A 21,369-nucleotide genomic window follows, 5' to 3' on the forward strand; every position below is an offset into this window, starting at 1 on the left:
TTTGAGGTCCTAACTTTATCATGTAATGTTACTGTACTGTTATAATATTTTACACGTACAGATTATGTATAAAGATGCACAGTCTTTACTCCTTCATTAACATGATTAAGTTGATTCCCTTATACCTCAAACATTTACTCTCTCTCTCTCTCTCTCTCTCTCTCTCTCTCTCTCTCTCTCTCACTCTCTCGTTTATAAAATTGCCATGTATAGTTCAGAAGCGTATTTTATCTTCCCAAAACTGAGTAGAGAACGATGGGCTTGCCGACTAGTAGGGTATAGTAGTTGTTGTAATTAAACATACCGCCAAAGGCAATACAAAGGGTTATGGATATGCCTCGCGTGGGTACAATGTGTAATGTCACCTAAATATCTGGTGGCCGCCGTGATATTGTTGAAATATTGCTGAACGCGGCGTAAAGCCGTACTAATTCACTCCACGTTTTTGTTTGACCCGCGAAGATCCGTTACAGAGAATAGGTCTTCAGCAACCCCAATCTCATTAAAATCGGACCTTAGTTCTCGCTACCGCTAAACAAACAAACTTTGTTTAGCAGTAGCGAGAACTAAGTCCTGATTTTAATGAGATTGCAGCAACTCATGCTTGCCCAAAAGGCTACTTTGTTTGCCGTAAGAGGCGACTAACGGGATCGGGTGGTCAGGCTCGCTGACAACGTATCCCAACTGAGTAGATCGATGCTCACGATGTCAATCACTGGATTGTCTGGTTCAGACTCGATTATCGGAAAAGTAAAACCTAATCTGATTCAACAAACGTAAATATTCACATTGGAAGTAGAAATTTATATAGAGTCTCTTAGTAGACCTTTTCCCAATTAACAGTAATATTAGCATTCCCCAAAGATATAAAAAAAACCACATAAATGTAACAACATTTCGGGTCATAGGTAGTCTGTCTCCAAGACCCAAGAGGATAAACTGTTGAATCCAACTCAAGTCCACATTTAATTTTTAAGGTAACTTTAATTTCTCATTTCTGAGAGTGTAACGAAGGTGTCACGCGCTGGGAAGGAGCTTGGTGATATTCCAAGGGACACAACTCCGCACGATTACGCATTACCTCCCTTGCTTAGATATCCAAAATGTCGGCTCTTCTTGCTGCTCAGTATGGAGTGGGGGCATTGGTTACAGCAACCATGCACCCGATTGGGTATGCCAAAGTCTTAATCCAGGTATGTTCTAGTTTAATTTAATCCTAGATGCAGTAAAAGATTAGTTGCCAATTTGACAGCCTTTGTCATTATTACTTCACAATTACACAAAATGCCATCTCTTCCTAGTGCTGGTTATTTCGTGGTAAAATCTATATGCCACTGTTTTCGCGACACACCGCAGAGGTTGTCTGAGGTTCCGATTGGAGTGTCTTCAAGGACATTGACTGATGGTCCCCAGATATGTCCCAATGATTCTCATAATTGGAAATGAGTCATAATGGCATAGAAAAATATCATATAAAAAATGAAAATCATGAAGGTGTTGTAGTAGAAGTGGTTTAGGCCCTAATGTCGTTTGTCCTTGGTAATGTCATGCACACTTTGTAGTCTCATAAGTTGGTTAATTTCATGTATTACATGGTTATTTGAAAAGGGGGAGTCCAAAGAGTGCAGTTTACTAGGCACCTGCTGTCTCTCTAATTGACCCTAGCACTAAGTGTCTCACGCTTCACTGACTTTGCAAACTTTGATTGTCAACATGGTCAAGGTTCATTCCGACAAAGTCACCAGGTCAGACATTCCAACATTTCCAGTGACTTTACAGGACTGGTAGCAGAAGCCAATCACCCCAAACAGTAGCCAGTAATCTGGATTAAGGATTATACTTGCAAGGGAACATCTCCACAGTAGAAATGGAGAAAATAAAAGAGACCTGTAACATTAACATTAACCAATTTTATGAAACTTGTGAATAGTTCTGGTATCTGATGTACTTTCACTCATCAGAACTATTCACTGGTTTCATAAAATTGGTATTACACAGAAGCTCGTTTTAGTGTTCTATTATTATTTAACAAACACATACACAATAATATAAAATGCCAGTACGTGTTGGTTTTCACATAATGGTAAAAATCCAAGCCATTCATCACTCCAGGCTTTTCTCAAACATTTTGCTGACATGCTGGAAAATCCCCAAAATACTGCATAAGGTGGTGTCAAATGATGCATTCAAAATGAGAATAATAACAATAACAACCTGTCAATGATCAGTTAAAGAGTTTTGATTGTCAGTATAAATCTTCAGAGCAGTGTCCAACAATACTCTTAACCCTATACTCAACTGCCACGTGAACGCAATCCACTGAATGTAGTTGACTCCAGTGAATCAATAAATATATTGATATGTAAAAAAATAAATAAAACAAAAAGTTAAAAAAGATTGCTATGTTTCAGGTTGGACATGAGCCTATGAGGCCAAAACCCTCTGTGTCCATCCTTGGCAAAGAGTCACTGGTCTACCCGAATGTAGTGCATTATGGTAAGTTATAGGTTATAGGTTACAGAAGTAAAGGGTAATCATGTTGATTAAACCTGTGCATATATGTTAATGTTTTCCTTCAAAAGTGAGGGTGTAACGTTAAGTCGAAAATATTGCACACAGCAGAATGTTTTAAGATGTCAACAAATTTTGCTGTATTATATATGATGTCATCAAGTTGCTAGTGCAAATATAAGAATCTCCAGAAATTACATCATGATAGAACAATGCTTTATCGTGTAACAAACTACGCTTTGTTCTTCCTTGTTATTTAAATACAGGTAAGTATTGTAAGAGCTTGTACATTTCATTAACATCCTTAAGAGGCTGTACAAAATTTTGATTCTTCATTTAAGAAATAAACGACAAGTGGGAGTTGTTTATCGTAAAATAAAACACTGCAGGGAGAATAAACCATGAGCATGAAGGGAGAATAAACCATGAGCATGAAATATGCAAAATAATCACCATAACCCAATTAATGTGCAGCAGTTTGCATACAAATATCACATGCATGTAAATGTCAAAACCCCATAGTAGAACCATGATAACAACAATGTGTGTAATTACCCAGTGTAGCCTTTTCAGCTTGTGTGCCCAAATATCTTTACACATCTTTTGTGACACACTTGGGGTGGCACATAAACAGAAGAAACTTTGAAGCAGCGTTAGAAATTGGCACTAGTCCTGTAGTCCTTGCCAAACTGCCCAATGGTTAAGGTGTCATAAGGACGAGTAGAAATTTGCCCTTTATAAGGCTTTTGCTACTTGTTATCATTATAAGGACTAGTGTACTAAAAATGTTAGTTTCTACTCCTGGGAAGTCACTTAGAATTTTTTAACAGCGTGTAAAAATTCATTGGTGTAAAAATATAGTGAATAACCCATATAATATTATGGTAATAAAAGGATACCCAATGAAAGAAAACTATCGCAGACCCAGTGTGAATGATAAGATAGGTGTGAAATATACTCACTGGCTCCAAAAATGATCTGGAGCCCTACTACATTGTTTTGGATAGAAATAATACATCAGACCCTGAGAAACTTTCATGTGCTTCTCATGTTTGATGATGACCATCGACATTTTGAGGGGCCATGGGTTAGCCTAGTGGTGAAAGTATTCGCTTGTTGCACTGTGTCATGGGTTTGATGGGCAATTGTTGGAAGGCTGGTCTTCCCTGGCCTGATATGGCTGATGTATATCCTGATGTGGCTGATGTATATCCTGATGTGGCTGATGTTTACCCTGATGTTTACCTGATATGGCTGATGTATATCCTGATGTGGCTGATGTTTACCCTAATGTGGCTGATGTTTACCCTGATGTTTATCCTGATGTGGCTGATGTTTACCCTAATGTGGCTGTTGTTTATCCTGATGTGGCTGATGTTTACCCTGATGTTTATCCTGATGTGGCTGATGTTTACCCTGATATGAGGTTGTTTATCCTGATGTGGCTGATGTTTACCCTGATGTTTATCCTGATGTGGCTGATGTTTACCCTAATGTGGCTGATGTTTACCCTGATGTTTACCTGATATGGCTGTTGTTTATCCTGATATGGCTGATGTTTACCCTGATGTTTATCCTGATGTGGCTGATGTTTACCCTAATGTGGCTGATCTTTACCCTGATGTTTACCTGATATGGCTGTTGTTTATCCTGATATGGCTGATGTTTACCCTGATGTTTATCCTGATGTGGCTGATGTTTACCCTAATATGGCTGTTGTTTATCCTGATATGGCTGACGTTTACCCTGATGTTTATCCTGATGTGGCTGATGTTTACCCTAATGTGGCTGATGTTTACCCTGATGTTTACCTGATATGGCTGTTGTTTATCCTGATATGGCTGATGTTTACCCTGATGTTTATCCTGATGTGGCTGATGTTTACCCTAATGTGGCTGATGTTTACCCTGATGTGGCTGTTGTTTATCCTGATATGGCTGATGTTTACCCTGATGTTTATCCTGATATGGCTGATGTTTACCCTGATGTGGCTGATGTTGACCCTGATGTGGCCAATGTTTACCCTGATGTTTATCCTGATGTGGTCGATCTTTACCCTGATGTTTACCCTGATGTGGCTGATGTTTATCCTGATGTGGCTGATGTTTATCCTGATATGGCTGATGTTTACCCTGATGTTTACCCTGATATGGCTGATGTTTACCCTGATGTTTACCCTGATATGGCTGATGTTTAACTTGATGTTTACCCTGATGTGGCTGATGTTTACCCTGATGTTTACCCTGATGTGGCTGATGTTTACCCTGATGTGGCTGATGTTTACCCTGATGTGGCCAATGTTTACCCTGATGTTTATCCTGATGTGGTCGATGTTTACCCTGATGTTTATCCTGATCTGGTCGATGTTTACCCTGATGTGGCTGATGTTTACCCTGATATGGCTGATGTTTATCCTGATGTGGTTGATGTTTACCCTGATGTTTTACCCTGATGTGGTCGATGTTTACCCTGATGTTTACCCTGATGTGGCTGATGTTTACCCTGATGTGGCTGATGTTTATCCTGATGTGGCTGATGTTTATCCTGATGTGGCTGATGTTTATCCTGATATGGCTGATGTTTACCCTGATGTGGCTGATGTTTACCCTGATGTGGCCAATGTTTACCCTGATGTTTATCCTGATGTGGCTGATGTTTATCCTGATGTGGCTGATGTTTATCCTGAAGTGGCTGATGTTTATCCTGAAGTGGCTGATGTTTATCCTGATGTGGCTGATGTTTACCCTGATGTGGCTGATGTTTATCCTGATGTGGCTGATGTTTGTCCTGATGTGGCTGATGTTTATCCTGATGTGGCTGATGTTTACCCTGATGTGGCTGATGTTTATCCTAATGTGGCTGATGTTTATCCTGATGTGGCTGATGTTTACCCTGATGTTTACCCTGATTTTTATCTTGATGTGGCTGATGTTTACCCTGATGTGGCTGATGTTTATCCTGATGTGGCTGATGTTTACCCTGATGTGGCCGATGTTTATCCTGATGTGGCTGATGTTTACCCTGATGTGGCTGATGTTTATCCTGATGTGGCTGATGTTTATCCTGATGTGGCTGATGTTTATCCTGATATGGCTGATGTTTACCCTGATGTGGCTGATGTTTACCCTGATGTGGCCAATGTTTACCCTGATGTTTATCCTGATGTGGCTGATGTTTATCCTGATGTGGCTGATGTTTATCCTGAAGTGGCTGATGTTTATCCTGAAGTGGCTGATGTTTATCCTGATGTGGCTGATGTTTACCCTGATGTGGCTGATGTTTATCCTGATGTGGCTGATGTTTGTCCTGATGTGGCTGATGTTTATCCTGATGTGGCTGATGTTTACCCTGATGTGGCTGATGTTTATCCTAATGTGGCTGATGTTTATCCTGGTGTGGCTGATGTTTACCCTGATGTTTACCCTGATTTTTATCTTGATGTGGCTGATGTTTACCCTGATGTGGCTGATGTTTATCCTGATGTGGCTGATGTTTACCCTGATGTGGCCGATGTTTATCCTGATGTGGCTGATGTTTACCCTGATGTGGCTGATGTTTACCCTGATGTGGCTGATGTTTATCCTGATGTGGCTGATGTTTACCCTGATGTGGCTGATGTTTGTCCTGATGTGGCTGATGTTTACCCTGATGTGGCTGATGCTGATGTTTATCCTGATGTGGCTGATGTTTATCCTGATGTGGCTGATGTTTATCCTGATGTGGCTGATGTTTACCCTGATGTTTACCCTGATTTTTATCTTGATGTGGCTGATGTTTATCCTGATGTGGCTGATGTTTATCCTGATGTGGCTGATGTTTACCCTGATGTGGCTGATGTTTATCCTGATGTGGCTGATGTTTACCCTGATGTGGCTGATGTTTTCCCTGATGTGGCTGATGTTTATCCTAATGTGGCTGATGTTTACCCTGATGTGGCTGATGTTTATCCTGATGTGGCTGATGTTTACCCTGATGTGGCTGATGTTTACCCTGATGTGGCTGATGTTTATCCTGATGTGGCTGATGTTTATCCTGATGTGGCTGATGTTTATCCTGATGTGGCTGATGTTTACCCTGATGTTTACCCTGATTTTTATCTTGATGTGGCTGATGTTTATCCTGATGTGGCTGATTTTTATCTTGATGTGGCTGATGTTTATCCTGATGTGACTGTTTACCTTGATGTTTATCCTGATATGGCTGATGTTTATCCTGATGTTTATCCTGATGTTTTAACTTACAAGTCTGAGTGTTTTTATCTTTAAACCTCTCTTGACAAGTATGTGTTAGGAAATAGAGTTGAGCTAAAGATGTGACTCATTATGTATATTTGCCTGACATGTTATCTTTTTTTTTAGTTGGACACATTAAGAAATGTGATGGATTCTGGGGATTGTACAGAGGTGTGTTCCCCAGAGTGGTGTCCGGAACGCTGGGAAATTTGGTCCAGAATGCTGTGATGGAGGTACTCAACTTAACCATGTAGATTGATGTGCTTTATTTCATGTGACTCCTGTACACTTTACATGTCTTAAAACTCCTCCTAAGTGTTATATACCTGAAACTAATCATTAACATTGGACCTACATTTTGATCAAGGAATACTTTGTCAGCTGAAGTTTCAATACTGTGTTGATGTAACCAAACTGTCAGGAATCAAGGGTTCATCCCAGATTTCCATCTGAGTGGCTGCATTATGAATTAGAAAAGCCCAGATATTAATCTGAATTGAGATATATTTCATTCCATGACAGGAATTATTTTGGCTTTAGTAAAGATTTTGGAAGAATATCAGCCCCTGGGAAATGCCAAGATATATCCATGTGACTAGAAGTTAACCTTGTAGGGCCTACAAAGGGTTTGTTGTGTATGTAGGGGGGTTCCCACATTGGCAGCCCGGGGCGTCATCTGGTTTTTGTGATCATCCTATGTTTGTGGGCATCCTATGTTTATTGGATGGATAATATATGAGACCATGGCCTCGCTATACAGAGCGATCTTAGTCCTCAGGTGATTGAAACTCCGATTCTTCTACATAGACTTAAGACTATCATAGTGCTACAATCCTTTAGTGATCAGGGTTCGGCTGATCGTGTCAGTGAAGCCTGGCAGTATAAATTACTGCACATGCAATCAGCCATCAGTCTGCCTGGTGTAGACACAGTCAGGTACAGGCCTGCTTGATATAGCTGAAATGTGCTGATTTTGGTCTAAAGAAACATTCACCCACTCACTATTTGTTAACTTGATGTACCAACAAACCTTTCCATTTGTAGAAATTTAAAGGAATGAATAAAGCTGAAGAAGAGAAGTCAAGTACTGATGATGAACTTGTGACGTGGATTAAAACATTCTGCAAAGAGGTACTTATTAATTCCATCATTTAACATGTAAAAGAAACTTTTCTAAATTCTTTTGTCATTTTTCTTTTAGCTAATAGAATGTACCAACAAGGCTGTGATATTGGTAATTTCCTAAAAGCAGCATATTATTTGTAAAACTTGCATCTCAAATGTTTTATATGTTTTGATAAAAAATAATTATTACTAAAAATTGTTTTTCCCATGTTTTTTTCATCAGACCGCACAAGAAACTGCTGGTAGATGTTTGGGTATTGTAGCAAGTCATCCATTCCATGGTAAGGGAACTCCCTCTGACATCAACATCTTTTTAATTCCAGGGCAGGAAGGTCCCAGCAATCTTCGCATTATCACTTGTTCATTTGTAGGGAGCCTTGAAAATGACAGTTGACAGTGTTGAAAGCCTTAAAAAGGCCATGCATTTTAGTTTTCCATATCTGTTGGAATAAGGGCTGGGACGAGTCCAAAACAATAAACCCGGGTATCCGACCCCCTATTACCCGACCCTACCCGGGTATCAACTGCATGTCTCAACATGCTCAAGAGTCGTGAACAAGATGTCTGATTGGGAACTGTTTCACCGCAGCCCAGGCAGTAACTATTCAGTTATATGCATCAAACGATCTGATCATGCGTACACGGAAGTTGACTGAAGCGTTATCTTAACTCAAACATATGCAAGTCAAAAGGAATGGATGTATCTTCAGAAAGAAATGCGAACATTAGCGACATCTAGTGTAACCACTGAGCTATAGTGAGTGTTTGTCATTTAACAATAATTCACGTGACTAACCACAGGTCCAGGTCGTCCTCATGACCCACTCGACCCGAGTTACCCATCCCAGCCCTAGTATGAACCTTGTTTACAGGCATTGGATGAGTAATATTTGTGTATGCTTTTTCAGTGATTATGCTGAGATGTATGGTGCAGTTTGTAGGCAAAGAAACAGAATATAAGTAAGTACGATCCTTGTTATTACATCTCACTGTCCAAAATAACTGCCTGCCCGTGTCTGGTAACTTTTCTGAAGGGCTGTGTGATATTTTATTCCTCCTCCCTGACTGTCTGGCAGATAATTTTAAGACTCCTTTCACATGCAGTTTTATTCTGACTCCACATAGATTCTCAAATTTTTGTTTGCATTATTTCAACTGAATCAAGACACGATTTGTCTCCTTATTTTTTTTCAATTGTGAATGCGGGCAGGTTACTTTGAAGATGGGCAGACAACATTTATGGGTCACCTGCCCGACTGTCTTTTTGGGTTTTAGAATAATTTCAAACCCTGTTACATCTCCATTTCATTATTATAAATACTCTGGACCCATTCACCACCATTCCATGAAGATCCGCTTTAGAATACGTCTTCAGCACCCCATGCTTGTCATCAGAGGCGACTATGCTTGTCATCAGAGGCGACTATGCTTGTCATCAGAGGCGACTATGCTTGTCATAAGAGGCAAACAACAAACAAACAAACAGACCTGTGTCGCATTATATTGCAATACCCAACCCTAACATTATTCATCAGTGTCATTTCTGTTTCAGTTCCGTATGGTCATCTATAGGAGAGATCTATAGGAATGATGGAATTTGTGGTTTCTTTGCGTAAGTTTCACACAGAGCACACTTAGTTCTTGTGATTAAGAATGATTTACAACAGTTGGTTTCAAGGTGTTTGTAATGTTTTGATGATAACCATTACTTCAGTGAGACTAATGTCTGGTTTAGAATATTTCTAATAATTTCAGGTGATCTACTGAAACGGTTTCTTTGAAATGTTTACACAGACATATATACATGATATACCAACAAATAGACAATACATACCAAAGTGTTCCGCAAAATGTCTAACCGTAACAGGACCCATGAATATCCAGGGTAGAATAGGTCTTCAGCAACCCATGCTTGCTGTAAAAGGCGACTATGCTTGTTGTAAGAGGTGACTAACGGGTTTGGGTGGTCAGGCTTGCTGACTTGGTTGATGCATGTCATCGATCCCAATTATGTCGATTGATGCTCATGATATCAATCACTGGATTGTCTGGTCCAGACTCGATTATTTACAGCAGGGTATGAAACTCCCAAAACTTTCAGCCAGTCCACAGGACTGGCTACCAGAAATACTTGCCAGCCCTGACCAAAACCCGCCTGCCCACTATAATCATGTGTTTCTCAGGATAAGCTTACGGGGTTTCTTTTTGGTTACATTTTATCATTCATCTTTACATGTGAATTAATGCTTATCATCGGGAAATATTTAGAATATTTTCACATATGAAATATAACCCGACCGTCGGGCAGGGGAATTTGAAAATCTGGCAGCCCGAGTTTAAATCAACCCGTCTAGGACGGTCGGGCAGGCAGGTATTTTGAACACTGTTTACAGACCGCTGTCATATAGCTGAAATATTGCTGAGTGCAGCGTTAAAACAACCAACCAACCAAATCTAACAGTAACTGTGCAGGGTTTTCAGGCTCTCTGATATTTGTCAGTGATCTCTGTGGTTTGTGTTGGTGTTCATGCTTTCAGTCACTAGTTTGTCTGGTTGAGAGTTCATCATGTACAGGTGACTGTGATAGGCCTAAAAATGAAAATCTGCCAACATCTCATGATTGAAAACAAGATAAATTAATGTTTAAAATAAAAGAACTGCATTAAGTAAGTTAGAAATAGGGAATGTGAGGAACATTCCTTCACTCAAACCCTAGGAATACAATATGACTTGTAACAGTGTTGCACAACCTTCACTCACTCATTATCCAGGAATTCAACATGACTTGTAACAATGTTGCACAACCTTCACTCACTCATTATCCAGGAATACAACATGACTTGTTACAATGTTGCACAACCTTCACTCACTCTTTATCCAGGAATACAACATGACTTGTTACAATGTTGCACAACCTTCACTCACTCATTATCCAGGAATACAACATGACTTGTTACAATGTTGCACAACCTTCACTCACTCATTATCCAGGAATACAACATGACTTGTTACAATGTTGCACAACCTTCACTCACTCATTATCCAGGAATACAACATGACTTGTTACAATGTTGCACAACCTTCACTCACTCTTTATCCAGGAATACAACATGACTTGTTACAATGTTGCACAACCTTCACTCACTCATTATCCAGGAATACAACATGACTTGTAACAATGTTGCACAACCTTCACTCACTCATTATCCAGGAATACAACATGACTTGTAACAATGTTGCACAACCTTCACTCACTCATTATCCAGGAATACAACATGACTTGTTAAAATGTTGCACAACCTTCACTCACTCATTATCCAGGAATACAACATGACTTGTTACAATGTTGCACAACTTTCATCTACTCAATATCCAGGAATACAACATGACTTGTAACAATGTTGCACAACCTTCACTCACTCAATATCCAGGAATACAACATGACTTGTTACAATGTTGCACAACCTTCACTCACTCATTATCCAGGAATACAACATGACTTGTTACAATGTTGCACAACTTTCACTCACTCATTATCCAGGAATACAACATGACTTGTAACAATGTTGCACAACCTTCACTCACTCATTATCCAGGAATACAACATGACTTGTTACAATGTTGCACAACTTTCATCTACTCAATATCCAGGAATACAACATGACTTGTAACAATGTTGCACAACCTTCACTCACTCATTATCCAGGAATACAACATGACTTGTTACAATGTTGCACAACTTTCATGTACTCAATATCCAGGAATACAACATGACTTGTAACAATGTTGCACAACCTTCACTCACTCATTATCCAGGAATACAACATGACATGTTACAACGTTGCACAACTTTCATCTACTCAATATCCAGGAATACAACATGACTTGTTACAATGTTGCACAACCTTCACTCACTCATTATCCAGGAATACAACATGACTTGTAACAATGTTGCACAACCTTCACTCACTCATTATCCAGGAATACAACATGACTTGTTACAATGTTGCACAACTTTCATCTACTCAATATCCAGGAATACAACATGACTTGTAACAATGTTGCACAACCTTCACTCACTCATTATCCAGGAATACAACATGACTCGTAACAATGTTGCACAACTTTCACTCACTCATTATCCAGGAATACAACATGACTTGTTACAATGTTGCACAACTTTCACTCACTCATTATCCAGGAATACAACATGACTTGTTACAATGTTGCACAACCTTCAATCACTCATTATCCAGGAATACAACATGACTTGTAACAATGTTGCACAACTTTCACTCACTCATTATCCAGGAATACAACATGACTTGTTACAATGTTGCACAACCTTCACTCACTCATTATCTATTAATACAACATGACTTGTTACAATGTTGCACAACCTTCAATCACTCATTTTCCAGGAATACAACATGACTTGTTACAATGTTGCACAACCTACACTCACTCATTATCCAGGAATACAACATGACTTGTTACAATGTTGCACAACCTTCACTCACTCATTATCCAGGAATACAACATGACTTGTTACAATGTTGCACAACCTTCACTCACTCATTATCCAGGAATACAACATGACTTGTTACAATGTTGCACAACTTTCATCTACTCAATATCCAGGAATACAACATGACTTGTTACAATGTTGCACAACCTTCACTCACTCTTTATCCAGGAATACAACATGACTTGTTACAATGTTGCACAACCTTCACTCACTCAATATCCAGGAATACAACATGACTTGTTACAATGTTGCACAACCTTCACTCACTCAATATCCAGGAATACAACATGACTTGTTACAATGTTGCACAACCTTCACTCACTCATTATCCAGGAATACAACATGACTTGTTACAGTGTTTCACAACCTTCACTCACTCAATATCCAGGAATACAATATGACTTGTTACGATGTATTACAGTGGCATTGCACCCAGACTAGTGGGAGAGGTGATTACGGTCTGGATAACCAACTTCCTTGCACAGTTAGTGAACAAGTACTTAGTAGAGGACAAGGTAAGGCAAAAACAGTCCCCATGGGGATTCTGGGTTAGAACTGGTCCTCAGCAAACTATGCTTTCCGTAACAGAGGACTAGGTGGATAATATGGTCAGACACTTTGACTTCGCTGATTGCGTGTCAGTGTAGAATCTATCCGACGATGTTGCTGATAATAGCAATCATTGGTTTGTCTGGACATCAAACTTATTATTAACAAACTATCAACATATTAGCGTTGTGAGTTACACAACAAACAAACCAAGGTATCAGTATAATGTCAACCACACACTCATAGCCTACTCATACCTCTTGGATCACAGGGTCAAGATGTGATGATGTGGATGTCCTGCTGATGATGTTGATCATATGCTGAATTTCATAGTAGCCTTGATTAGGCAGTGAAAAACTGAACAAAATGTTTCTCATCATGATGGGTGTCATTTAAGATAAGTTGTGTAAGCAATCTTCATACCTAGGAGTCAATAAGTTTGGGTTTTGTCTGGTAAAAATATATGGTTTAACATTAGTAAGTATCCAGATTTTCTGCTTTTTCACAGAAGAAATTATCCATCTTGCCTTGCCTAAAGTAGAAACACTATATCCCTATATAGAAATATTTGTGCTTTTTACATATTTATGTTTTAAGTTTGAATAATTTTGAAATTTTGATATATGGTTTAAATATCACAGCTTAAGAAGGTTTCAAGGTGTTTGTAATGTTTTGATGATAACCATTACTTCAGTGAGACTAATGTCTGGTTTAGAATATTTCTAATAATTTCAGGTGATCTACTCAAAAGGGATCTTTGAAATGTTTACACAGACATATATACCAACAAATAGACAATACATACCAAAGTGTTCCGCAAAATGTCTAACCGTAACAGGACCCATGAATATCCAGGGTAGAATGGGTCTTCTATTTCTCTAAGTTCTAGTTACAAAGTAGACAAAAGTTTATGGGAAACAACTTCTTTATTATACTGTCAAGTACAACTGACACTGTTCTAAGGATCTGTACCAAAACGCCGCTATTACAGTATAATAAAAAAGTTGCTATCCATGATGTATTTGACTAATTTCTTAGAAATGCCTATCTAACAGTTCCAGTTCCAGTTGTATGTTTGCTGTTATATGTCTGGAATACAGGGTTGTTGATGTCATAGTGTTTATTATTCTGACATTCAATTTCAGGACATGAAGTCATATACTGCTGCAGCATGTGGGGTGAGTAGCAGATAGAATACAGGGTGGCCAGGGAGCCTAGTGGTTTTAGTGTTCACTTGGCCTGCTGAAGCCTCAGTTTCAATTCCCCACCTATTTCTGGCTTCCCCCGACCCGTGAAGATCTGGGTTAGAATAGGGTTTCAGCAACCGATGTTTGCCGTAAGAGGTGACTAAAAGGATCGGGTGGTCAGGCTCACTGACTCAGTTGATGCATGTCATCGTATCCCAATTGCGTGGATTGATGTTCATGATGTCAATCACTGGATTGTCTGATCCAGATTCGATTATTTACAGACCGCCGACATATAGCGTGAATATAGCTGAGTGCGGCGTAAAACAACAAACAAACAAATAAAATGTTTCTACCAATGGTTTTGTTTAAAACCACACTAACTCACACATTTATTATACATATGTGTATTTATTTATTTAATGAACAAAGTGTTAAAATTACATATTTTAAATGATTACTGGCAGTGGAATCTTTTGGTCATTCCAACACGTTCAGTTTCCCTGATAGAGCTACTTCACGTTTATTACCATCTTATAACCCATTGTGGGAATTAGTGGTTAGATGACAAAATGGACCAGGTGGTCAGACTCGGGTGACTTGGTTGATAGCGTGTCATCATAGTCCGACTACATGGGACATTGCTCATTATATCAATCTCTGGTTTCTCTGGTCTAGACTCGATCCTGCTGAGCACCTGGAGTACAACAAAGTACAGCATTGTAAATAAATAAACAAACAAATAAACATGCTGTCTTGTTTCAGCTGATCGTGTCTCACCTGACATATCCCTTCACTCTGGTCACAAACATCATGGCAATCAACGGCTCAGGGTAAGTGGAGTAGTGGGGATCCAGGCTGGTACTCGCCCCAGTCAGTTTGTCCATGTGTTAATGGTATCCCAAGGGCTAGTATGTCAGGCTTGTCAGGAAGTGGCCTCATGTGTTACACTGTAGAAGCCAAGTTGTTGGGATATGTGGTACTTGGCTAGTACTGCACACAAGATGAACATGTCATCTGAACGAGTGGCCTGACAAAGGGGATACTGTAAATCTGGAAATTAATGTGTCTCCAAATGAATATGACTGCTGACCCCTAGCCAAAATTGCGACTCACTATCAATGCGACTCCCCCCACCCCATCCCCAGTGGAATGATATATATCCTTACCTAATTCCAATCAAACAGCAAATAGCCCCGCTTATTAGCACTGAGTAAAACACTTCCGTAAAAACAATAAAGTGTTTTCCTAAACATGCTAAAAGCAACACACTGTTTATATGTTTACTCTGTTCACTGGTATTAAGGATGTTCAAAGGCAATAACTTGAATAACATAACTGAACCAACAACATGTCACTGATTGGCATGCAGAGAAGGTGTCAACAAGCTTGACACGAGTGGGTAGAACTCTTGACCCCAGCAGTGATAACTCACCGGATGCCTATTCTGTTATTCCTATTCTTTGAATGACATTGTTATATACTTGTTACAACTGCTGCTCAATAAACCGTGTTTGTGTCTATATTCAAGCTGGTTCTTCCGCTATCCAAAGTGTGCAGTGAGGCCGTCTTATTGTTGATAGTCATTTGGGAGACATAAATGCGAAGTTAATTAATGCGAGCAACATGAGCAAAGACCACTCGCAATTTTCGCATTTAATTCATGCTCGCGTTAATTTCAAGATTTACAGTATTTGCATTATTGGCACAAACATAAGTAAAAATATGAACTTGGAAAGCTCATGATATGAGTGTAATGTGTTGTTTGACAAGATGAACCAAGCATCAAATTTATTTCAAACTTTTATCCGAAGCAGAAAAGGTCCGGAGCTCCTGATGCTCCTCTAAGAGTGGACTAAAATGAGGATGTCTCCAAACTGCATTAAGTCACTGAATTATTTTGACAGGTTTCATTTTCTAGTTTATTCTTACAGTGTGATAATCCAGTACAGATCCTAGTGTTAATTGATAAAGATTCTGGCCTACATTCATTGAAAGACTGAGAGAGAAGTCAGTCCTGTCTTTATTATTATGACAATATGGTGGTGACAATGGTTTGAGTGTATCTTTTCTCATGCTGTCAACCTCTGGTTTACCCGGCCAAGGAATATTACAGAGTGCTGTGATTCAGCTTGAATATTGATGACTGGAGATAAATGCCCGCACTCACTAATTCCACTTGTTTGTTCCAGTCTTCAGGCTACTGGCGGGAGAGTCTATGGAAGCTGGTTTGAGTGCTTCGGTCACTTGAGAAGACAGGTGAGATGATGCTACATCTTGTAGTCACTTGGCATCCTCGTCATCAAAGTAGTGATAACACTGACATGCTTTGATTGGAGGATTTCTTAGGGAGGACATGATTGTTAGGATCAGCAATTTCAGCCGAAATCTTATTGTACCATTAGCTACGTTGGAGAATTTCAGCTGCTGCCAACCACTGTCCAGAGTAACAGTTCAAACAAAATATTCAGGCTAGTGCAGTTGGGCTAGCATATTTATCAAGTGGTGCATCTCGCTTGTTGATGCAGGCATGAATGATGGACTCGTTAGTCTTTCAGTAGGCTATGCAGGATGTTAAAGACATATTTCTAGCATAAAAATAATTCCAGAAACTATTTCTCTATTGTGCTTGTGGCTCAAATCCCTGCGTAAAATCTTGTAAATTTTCCTTGAGGATTTTGGGGCATAGTAAGCCCTCAGTACCCAATTTGTTTGGTAAAAGCTAATGAGATGAATCAGAATCGAAAGGTTACAATATGTGGCCCTGGCTGTTTGTGTGTCATCTTTCATGGATTGTCTGCTTAAATATTGCTGACTGCGGTGAAAACCATAGATGCTCAATCATTCAATTGATCACCTAATCATCACTGAATGACCCGTGAAGATCTGGGGTAGAATAGATCTTCAGCAACCCATGCTTGCCGTAATAGGCGACTATGTTTGTCGTAAGAGGCTACTAATTGGATCGGGTGGTCAGGCTCGCTGACATAGTTGATGCATGTCATTGTGTCCCAGTTGCATAGATTGATGCTTATGATGTCACTCACTGGATTGTCTGGTCCAGATTCAATTATTTACAGACGGTTGTCATATAGCTGGAATATTGCTGAGTGCGGCGTTAAACAACAAACAAACAAACAAACAAGCAAACATCACTGAACACTCTGCATCTTCTTCTAACCACAGGGTGCCCTGAAGCGAGGCTCCAGTATGTTCTGGCGGTACTACCAGGGACCAATGATTCTGATGGATGGGAAGCCCTACCCTGCCAACTCCAGGTTCCTACAGTGAGACGCCCTCATGCCGACCTCCCCCACACACAGACAGCATAATGAGGTGGAGGACTCAACCATATTTTTGTAAAATTGGCCCTTGTAACAAACATAGACAAACCCTGTAAATAGCATGTAGCATCCATTGCTCATTTTCATTTGATGATGTGTATGTGACTCTGGAGTTTTGGGATGATAGGGATAAATGATAGACATATGAATGGTTGTTTGAATCGTCAAGTCTGTGTTGCCAGACCTGACATTGTGACTGTTCAGCATGAAACGACATGACCATGTATCTGACATGCGACTGTCAACTTGACCCTTTTCGACCTGACCTGACCTTGATACAATGAAACCCTGTTATTCTGGACAGAACCTTTCCCAGTAGAATTGTCTGGATTGATAAATTTCCAGATTAACAAATCATTGCTAAGTGGTAATGTGCCTTTAACCATACAGATACTTACCAACAGTAATTGTCCAAATTTCTGGGATCCACTGTGTTTCGTTGTAATAGAATTTATAACCAACCTGGCATCTGCTTAACTCTGCTGACTTTCACACCAACCACTGGATATTTTTCAGTAGTCTACAGAAAGATTATGGATTAAAAGGGTGCATAATTTCCTAGTTGCCAGGCTTTCAGGATAACATGACCGCTATACCTGACATCATTCTGTGTTGATTTGTCATTGATTGTACATAATTTAACATATTTCCTATTTGGACAAAGTCTGTATCATTTTCTACTATATTTGTTTGGAATTCACATCATTCAGCTCCTTGTATGTTTAAACCCTTCAACAGAGTCAGTTTGGGCAGAGTGAGAGACGTGACCTGTTGGGATGTTCCAGATGTTATAAAGATCAGAACATTAATGTGAATACGGGAATATAGTAATAAGAATATAGGAATACAGTAATGAGAATGCAGTTTTAAGAATACATTATTCATTGTACAGTTATTGTAACAACTAGTTCGTAATGATATCATGTCTTATGATATTATAGGAGACTAAATAAACAAACCAAAACAATGAAAGTCAATATCATCTTTCTCATGTCAAGAGTCTTTAGAGAACAGGGAAATAAGGTAATTTTAAAACTTGAAGCACTGTTGCAATTCAACATGTACTAATATTTTCATATTGAGTGAGTTTATTGGTAGCTCAGTGGTCAGTGCATTCACTCTGCATGCCTAATACCTGGGTTTGATTCTCCACCTGTTTATAACCATACTCATTGTTAAGTCCTACCTTACCATGTGAAATGTGCTGAGGAAACAGAAGCGACATTATAAGGCCTTACCACTAACATTATGTATGGGGAAGCACTGGAGACAATGAGACAACGGAGCAAGAGTGGGTGTGATAAGACCATTGTTATATATCAATGATATGAGGCATTGTGCGATAGAGTGAACATGGAAACAGTCATATCAAAAGGGGTGTAATAACCAGACCTGTATTATATCCCCTGCCGGTCTGATATGGCTTATCAATGCATTTTCAATGGGCTATCGATATCAGCCTGGAGGTAAGAAATTAGAGTTACCTCCCTTAGTGCATATGTGGTCTGCTCAGCTAGCTTTCCCATGACAATGACTTCCAAACAAGGTGAAAATGTTCTGCATTCACTTGCAAATAGATACATTGTACAATTTTATGTTGTGGTATATCATAAAAAGTGACCCTTCTTATACCTATAGTCCCAAACTTTATGAAGGTACCCAGAGCGGATCCAGGGTAGAGGTGGGGTGGGGGGCGCTTTTTGCAGCAGTGCCCTTCCATTCTTTTTTAATGCTTACTTTAAATCTGTTTATACTCAGTTTAGTTTTCTAGGTAATCTTGTATACAAGTATAAATGTATATGATAATATAACTATAACTATAAATACTATAACTAACTCATTAACAGAAGTAACATGACTACTAAACACAAATTGCTTGGCACATTGTTTGCTTACATCAAGCCCTTGTATAACTTCTTTGAGTGGCATTTAGAAGTTGGAATGGTAACTAAGACAAAATTGTTATGGATGAGCAACTTCTTTATTACAATTGGGCGACGTTTCGGTGTAGATTCTAACACCGTTATCAAGCAAATGATCAAGCCCTTGTATGACAACTCCTGATAACAAAATGCACCCGTCAGTACCAAAAGTCTGTTAATGTTTGTCAGTGTTAATAAGATATTTGACTGATGTTAAAGAATGATTATACTCTCACTGAATATTGATGATATTTATGTTGGTATGAAATAGATTCTATGGACTGTTAACTTTCAGTGTGACAGTACTTATGGTTGTGTGTTAAGTCTTTGACATTACATGTATCTTTATGAGTTCATCTTCGTTGTGAGAGCTGAGGAACAAAACACAGAGGTTGACTACCTCAGTTCCCAGATGTTTCTGCACACTTGCTACTGCTTGACTTCTCTGTTAAAATACATATCATATTTGAAAGTAGTTTTGTCATGTTTCAGGGTCCAGAAAAGTACCAACACATATTTTACCAAATTAGAAATGATGGCCTATTTGTTTAAGCTTATTTGCTTCCATTTACTAATCTACTAACTGCAGTGTGGTTTATTTGTTGTTAGAATTTTTGTTATTTTACGCCTTAGTGTTTCTTATAATTTAGATAATCAGCTCTCTGGTCATGAAAGGCTCCGAGCTGGTCCTCACAACATCCAGGAGGGGGCAACTCCTTTTACAGGTAGTTGTTTGGAAGCTTCATCATGTGACTATTGATGCAATGATGCCAGAATCCTGTTTTATGATGTACGTGAAGGGTTCTGTTGTTGAAGTACAAGGTATGGCTTTAGTTGATGTGTTTGTGGTAGATACTAATCAGCTACATTTTCTGTACCAAACTTGATCCCATCAGTCTAGTAAACTTCTTTTCAGTCGAGTAAGCACTGCTAACAATAGTATGTACTGAAAATGATGCTAAGAGTCAAGATTGGTCAAGTAGACTCCAACGATTTGGCAGACTGAACAAGTATTGAGAATGCAAACACAGGAAGGCTTGTTTGAAGTCACTTGGTTTACAGAATTTTTCTAAATCTACCGGAACAGTGGTCAAAGTTTAGAAACAAAAGTGATTTTCGTTAGTTGATATAAAAATAAAGAACATAGTTTTTATTGTGAAATGTCAAAGGTATTTGCCTTCCTACACTGACCTACTTCAGAGTTGTTTGTAATTACTGAAAATTGTTATCGTATGAGTTTGGAAGACTGAAGTGACATTGGTAACTAGTTAAGCTAGTTAAAAAACAATTTGAAATCTAGTATTGCAGCTTATATTTTCAGTTTCGATTTTCATATTGCTTTATAAGGATACAGGCTGTGTGAAGTAATAGACTCTGTCCTTAGGCAGTATGTATAGTTTCGCTTGCGAAGTATAAATCTGCATTACTAAGCTGCAACAACAAATGCTAGAAATTAGATTATGATTATTCTGAGAGCCCTTGATTGAAATCGTAGCTTGAGAGGAGACACATAGAGGAGTGTTTTGCTGCTAGAAGAAAGTGTTCCCAGATGTGTTATGACTTCCATGATGTATATGTACAGATGGTTGGAAGATTAGTAATAATATACGTGTATTCCTTTAATGATCCTTTCTTACTGGAATAAAGCCAGCAGTAAAACCATGGTCACTTGTTGATGTTTAATTCAATAATGAATCAAAGTTGTTCTTTCACAAGCATGCCAGTTATCTTGGGAGTACAAGCTGTGTCTCATAACCATGCCACTACAAGTTGATACAAGTTGATATCAGAATTGTTTTAAAGGAGCAGCCCAGAGATACGGTTACCACAGCTGTGCCAGGGATGTTGACAAGGCACAGGTGGCCTGGAAATCTGAGGCATGGCAATTTACTTTGTGTAGTTACATCTCTTTGACATGCAAGAATCCTATATGTCTTGCGAATCCCAGATCAACATGATCCCGATTTTGGT

At 39.1% G+C, this 21,369-nt stretch overlaps 1 protein-coding gene across 1 annotated transcript; it reads left to right on the forward strand.

Moving 5' to 3' along the window:
• Nucleotides 1-1,073: 1,073 nt before the first annotated feature.
• LOC124112413 (mitochondrial carrier homolog 2-like) lies at nt 1,074-21,062 on the forward strand. The gene is made up of 12 exons (XM_046472508.2): nt 1,074-1,193; nt 2,412-2,496; nt 6,870-6,976; nt 7,788-7,874; nt 8,092-8,149; nt 8,777-8,828; nt 9,421-9,480; nt 12,818-12,911; nt 14,091-14,123; nt 14,898-14,965; nt 16,325-16,391; nt 17,319-21,062. The coding sequence occupies exons 1-12, from the start codon at nt 1,104-1,106 to the stop codon at nt 17,421-17,423; spliced, it is 906 nt and encodes a 301-aa protein (XP_046328464.1). The 5' UTR covers nt 1,074-1,103; the 3' UTR covers nt 17,424-21,062.
• Nucleotides 21,063-21,369: the final 307 nt, after the last annotated feature.

The sequence above is a fragment of the Haliotis rufescens genome, unplaced genomic scaffold, assembly GCF_023055435.1.
Source record: "Haliotis rufescens isolate VD_foot unplaced genomic scaffold, xgHalRufe1.0.p SCAF_5, whole genome shotgun sequence".
In the NCBI taxonomy this organism is placed as follows: Eukaryota; Metazoa; Mollusca; class Gastropoda; order Lepetellida; family Haliotidae; genus Haliotis; species Haliotis rufescens.

What these genes read in the sequence shown, in the direction of transcription:
- LOC124112413 (XM_046472508.2), top strand. Translation starts at nt 1,104, where the DNA reads ATGTCGGCTCTTCTTGCTGCTCAGTATGGAGTGGGGGCATTGGTTACA. An exon ending in CCCGAATGTAGTGCATTATG is followed by an intron (nt 2,497 to 6,869) that starts GTAAGTTATAGG and finishes CTTTTTTTTTAG; the next exon opens with TTGGACACATTAAGAAATGT. An exon ending in ATGGCAATCAACGGCTCAGG is followed by an intron (nt 14,966 to 16,324) that starts GTAAGTGGAGTA and finishes TGTTTGTTCCAG; the next exon opens with TCTTCAGGCTACTGGCGGGA.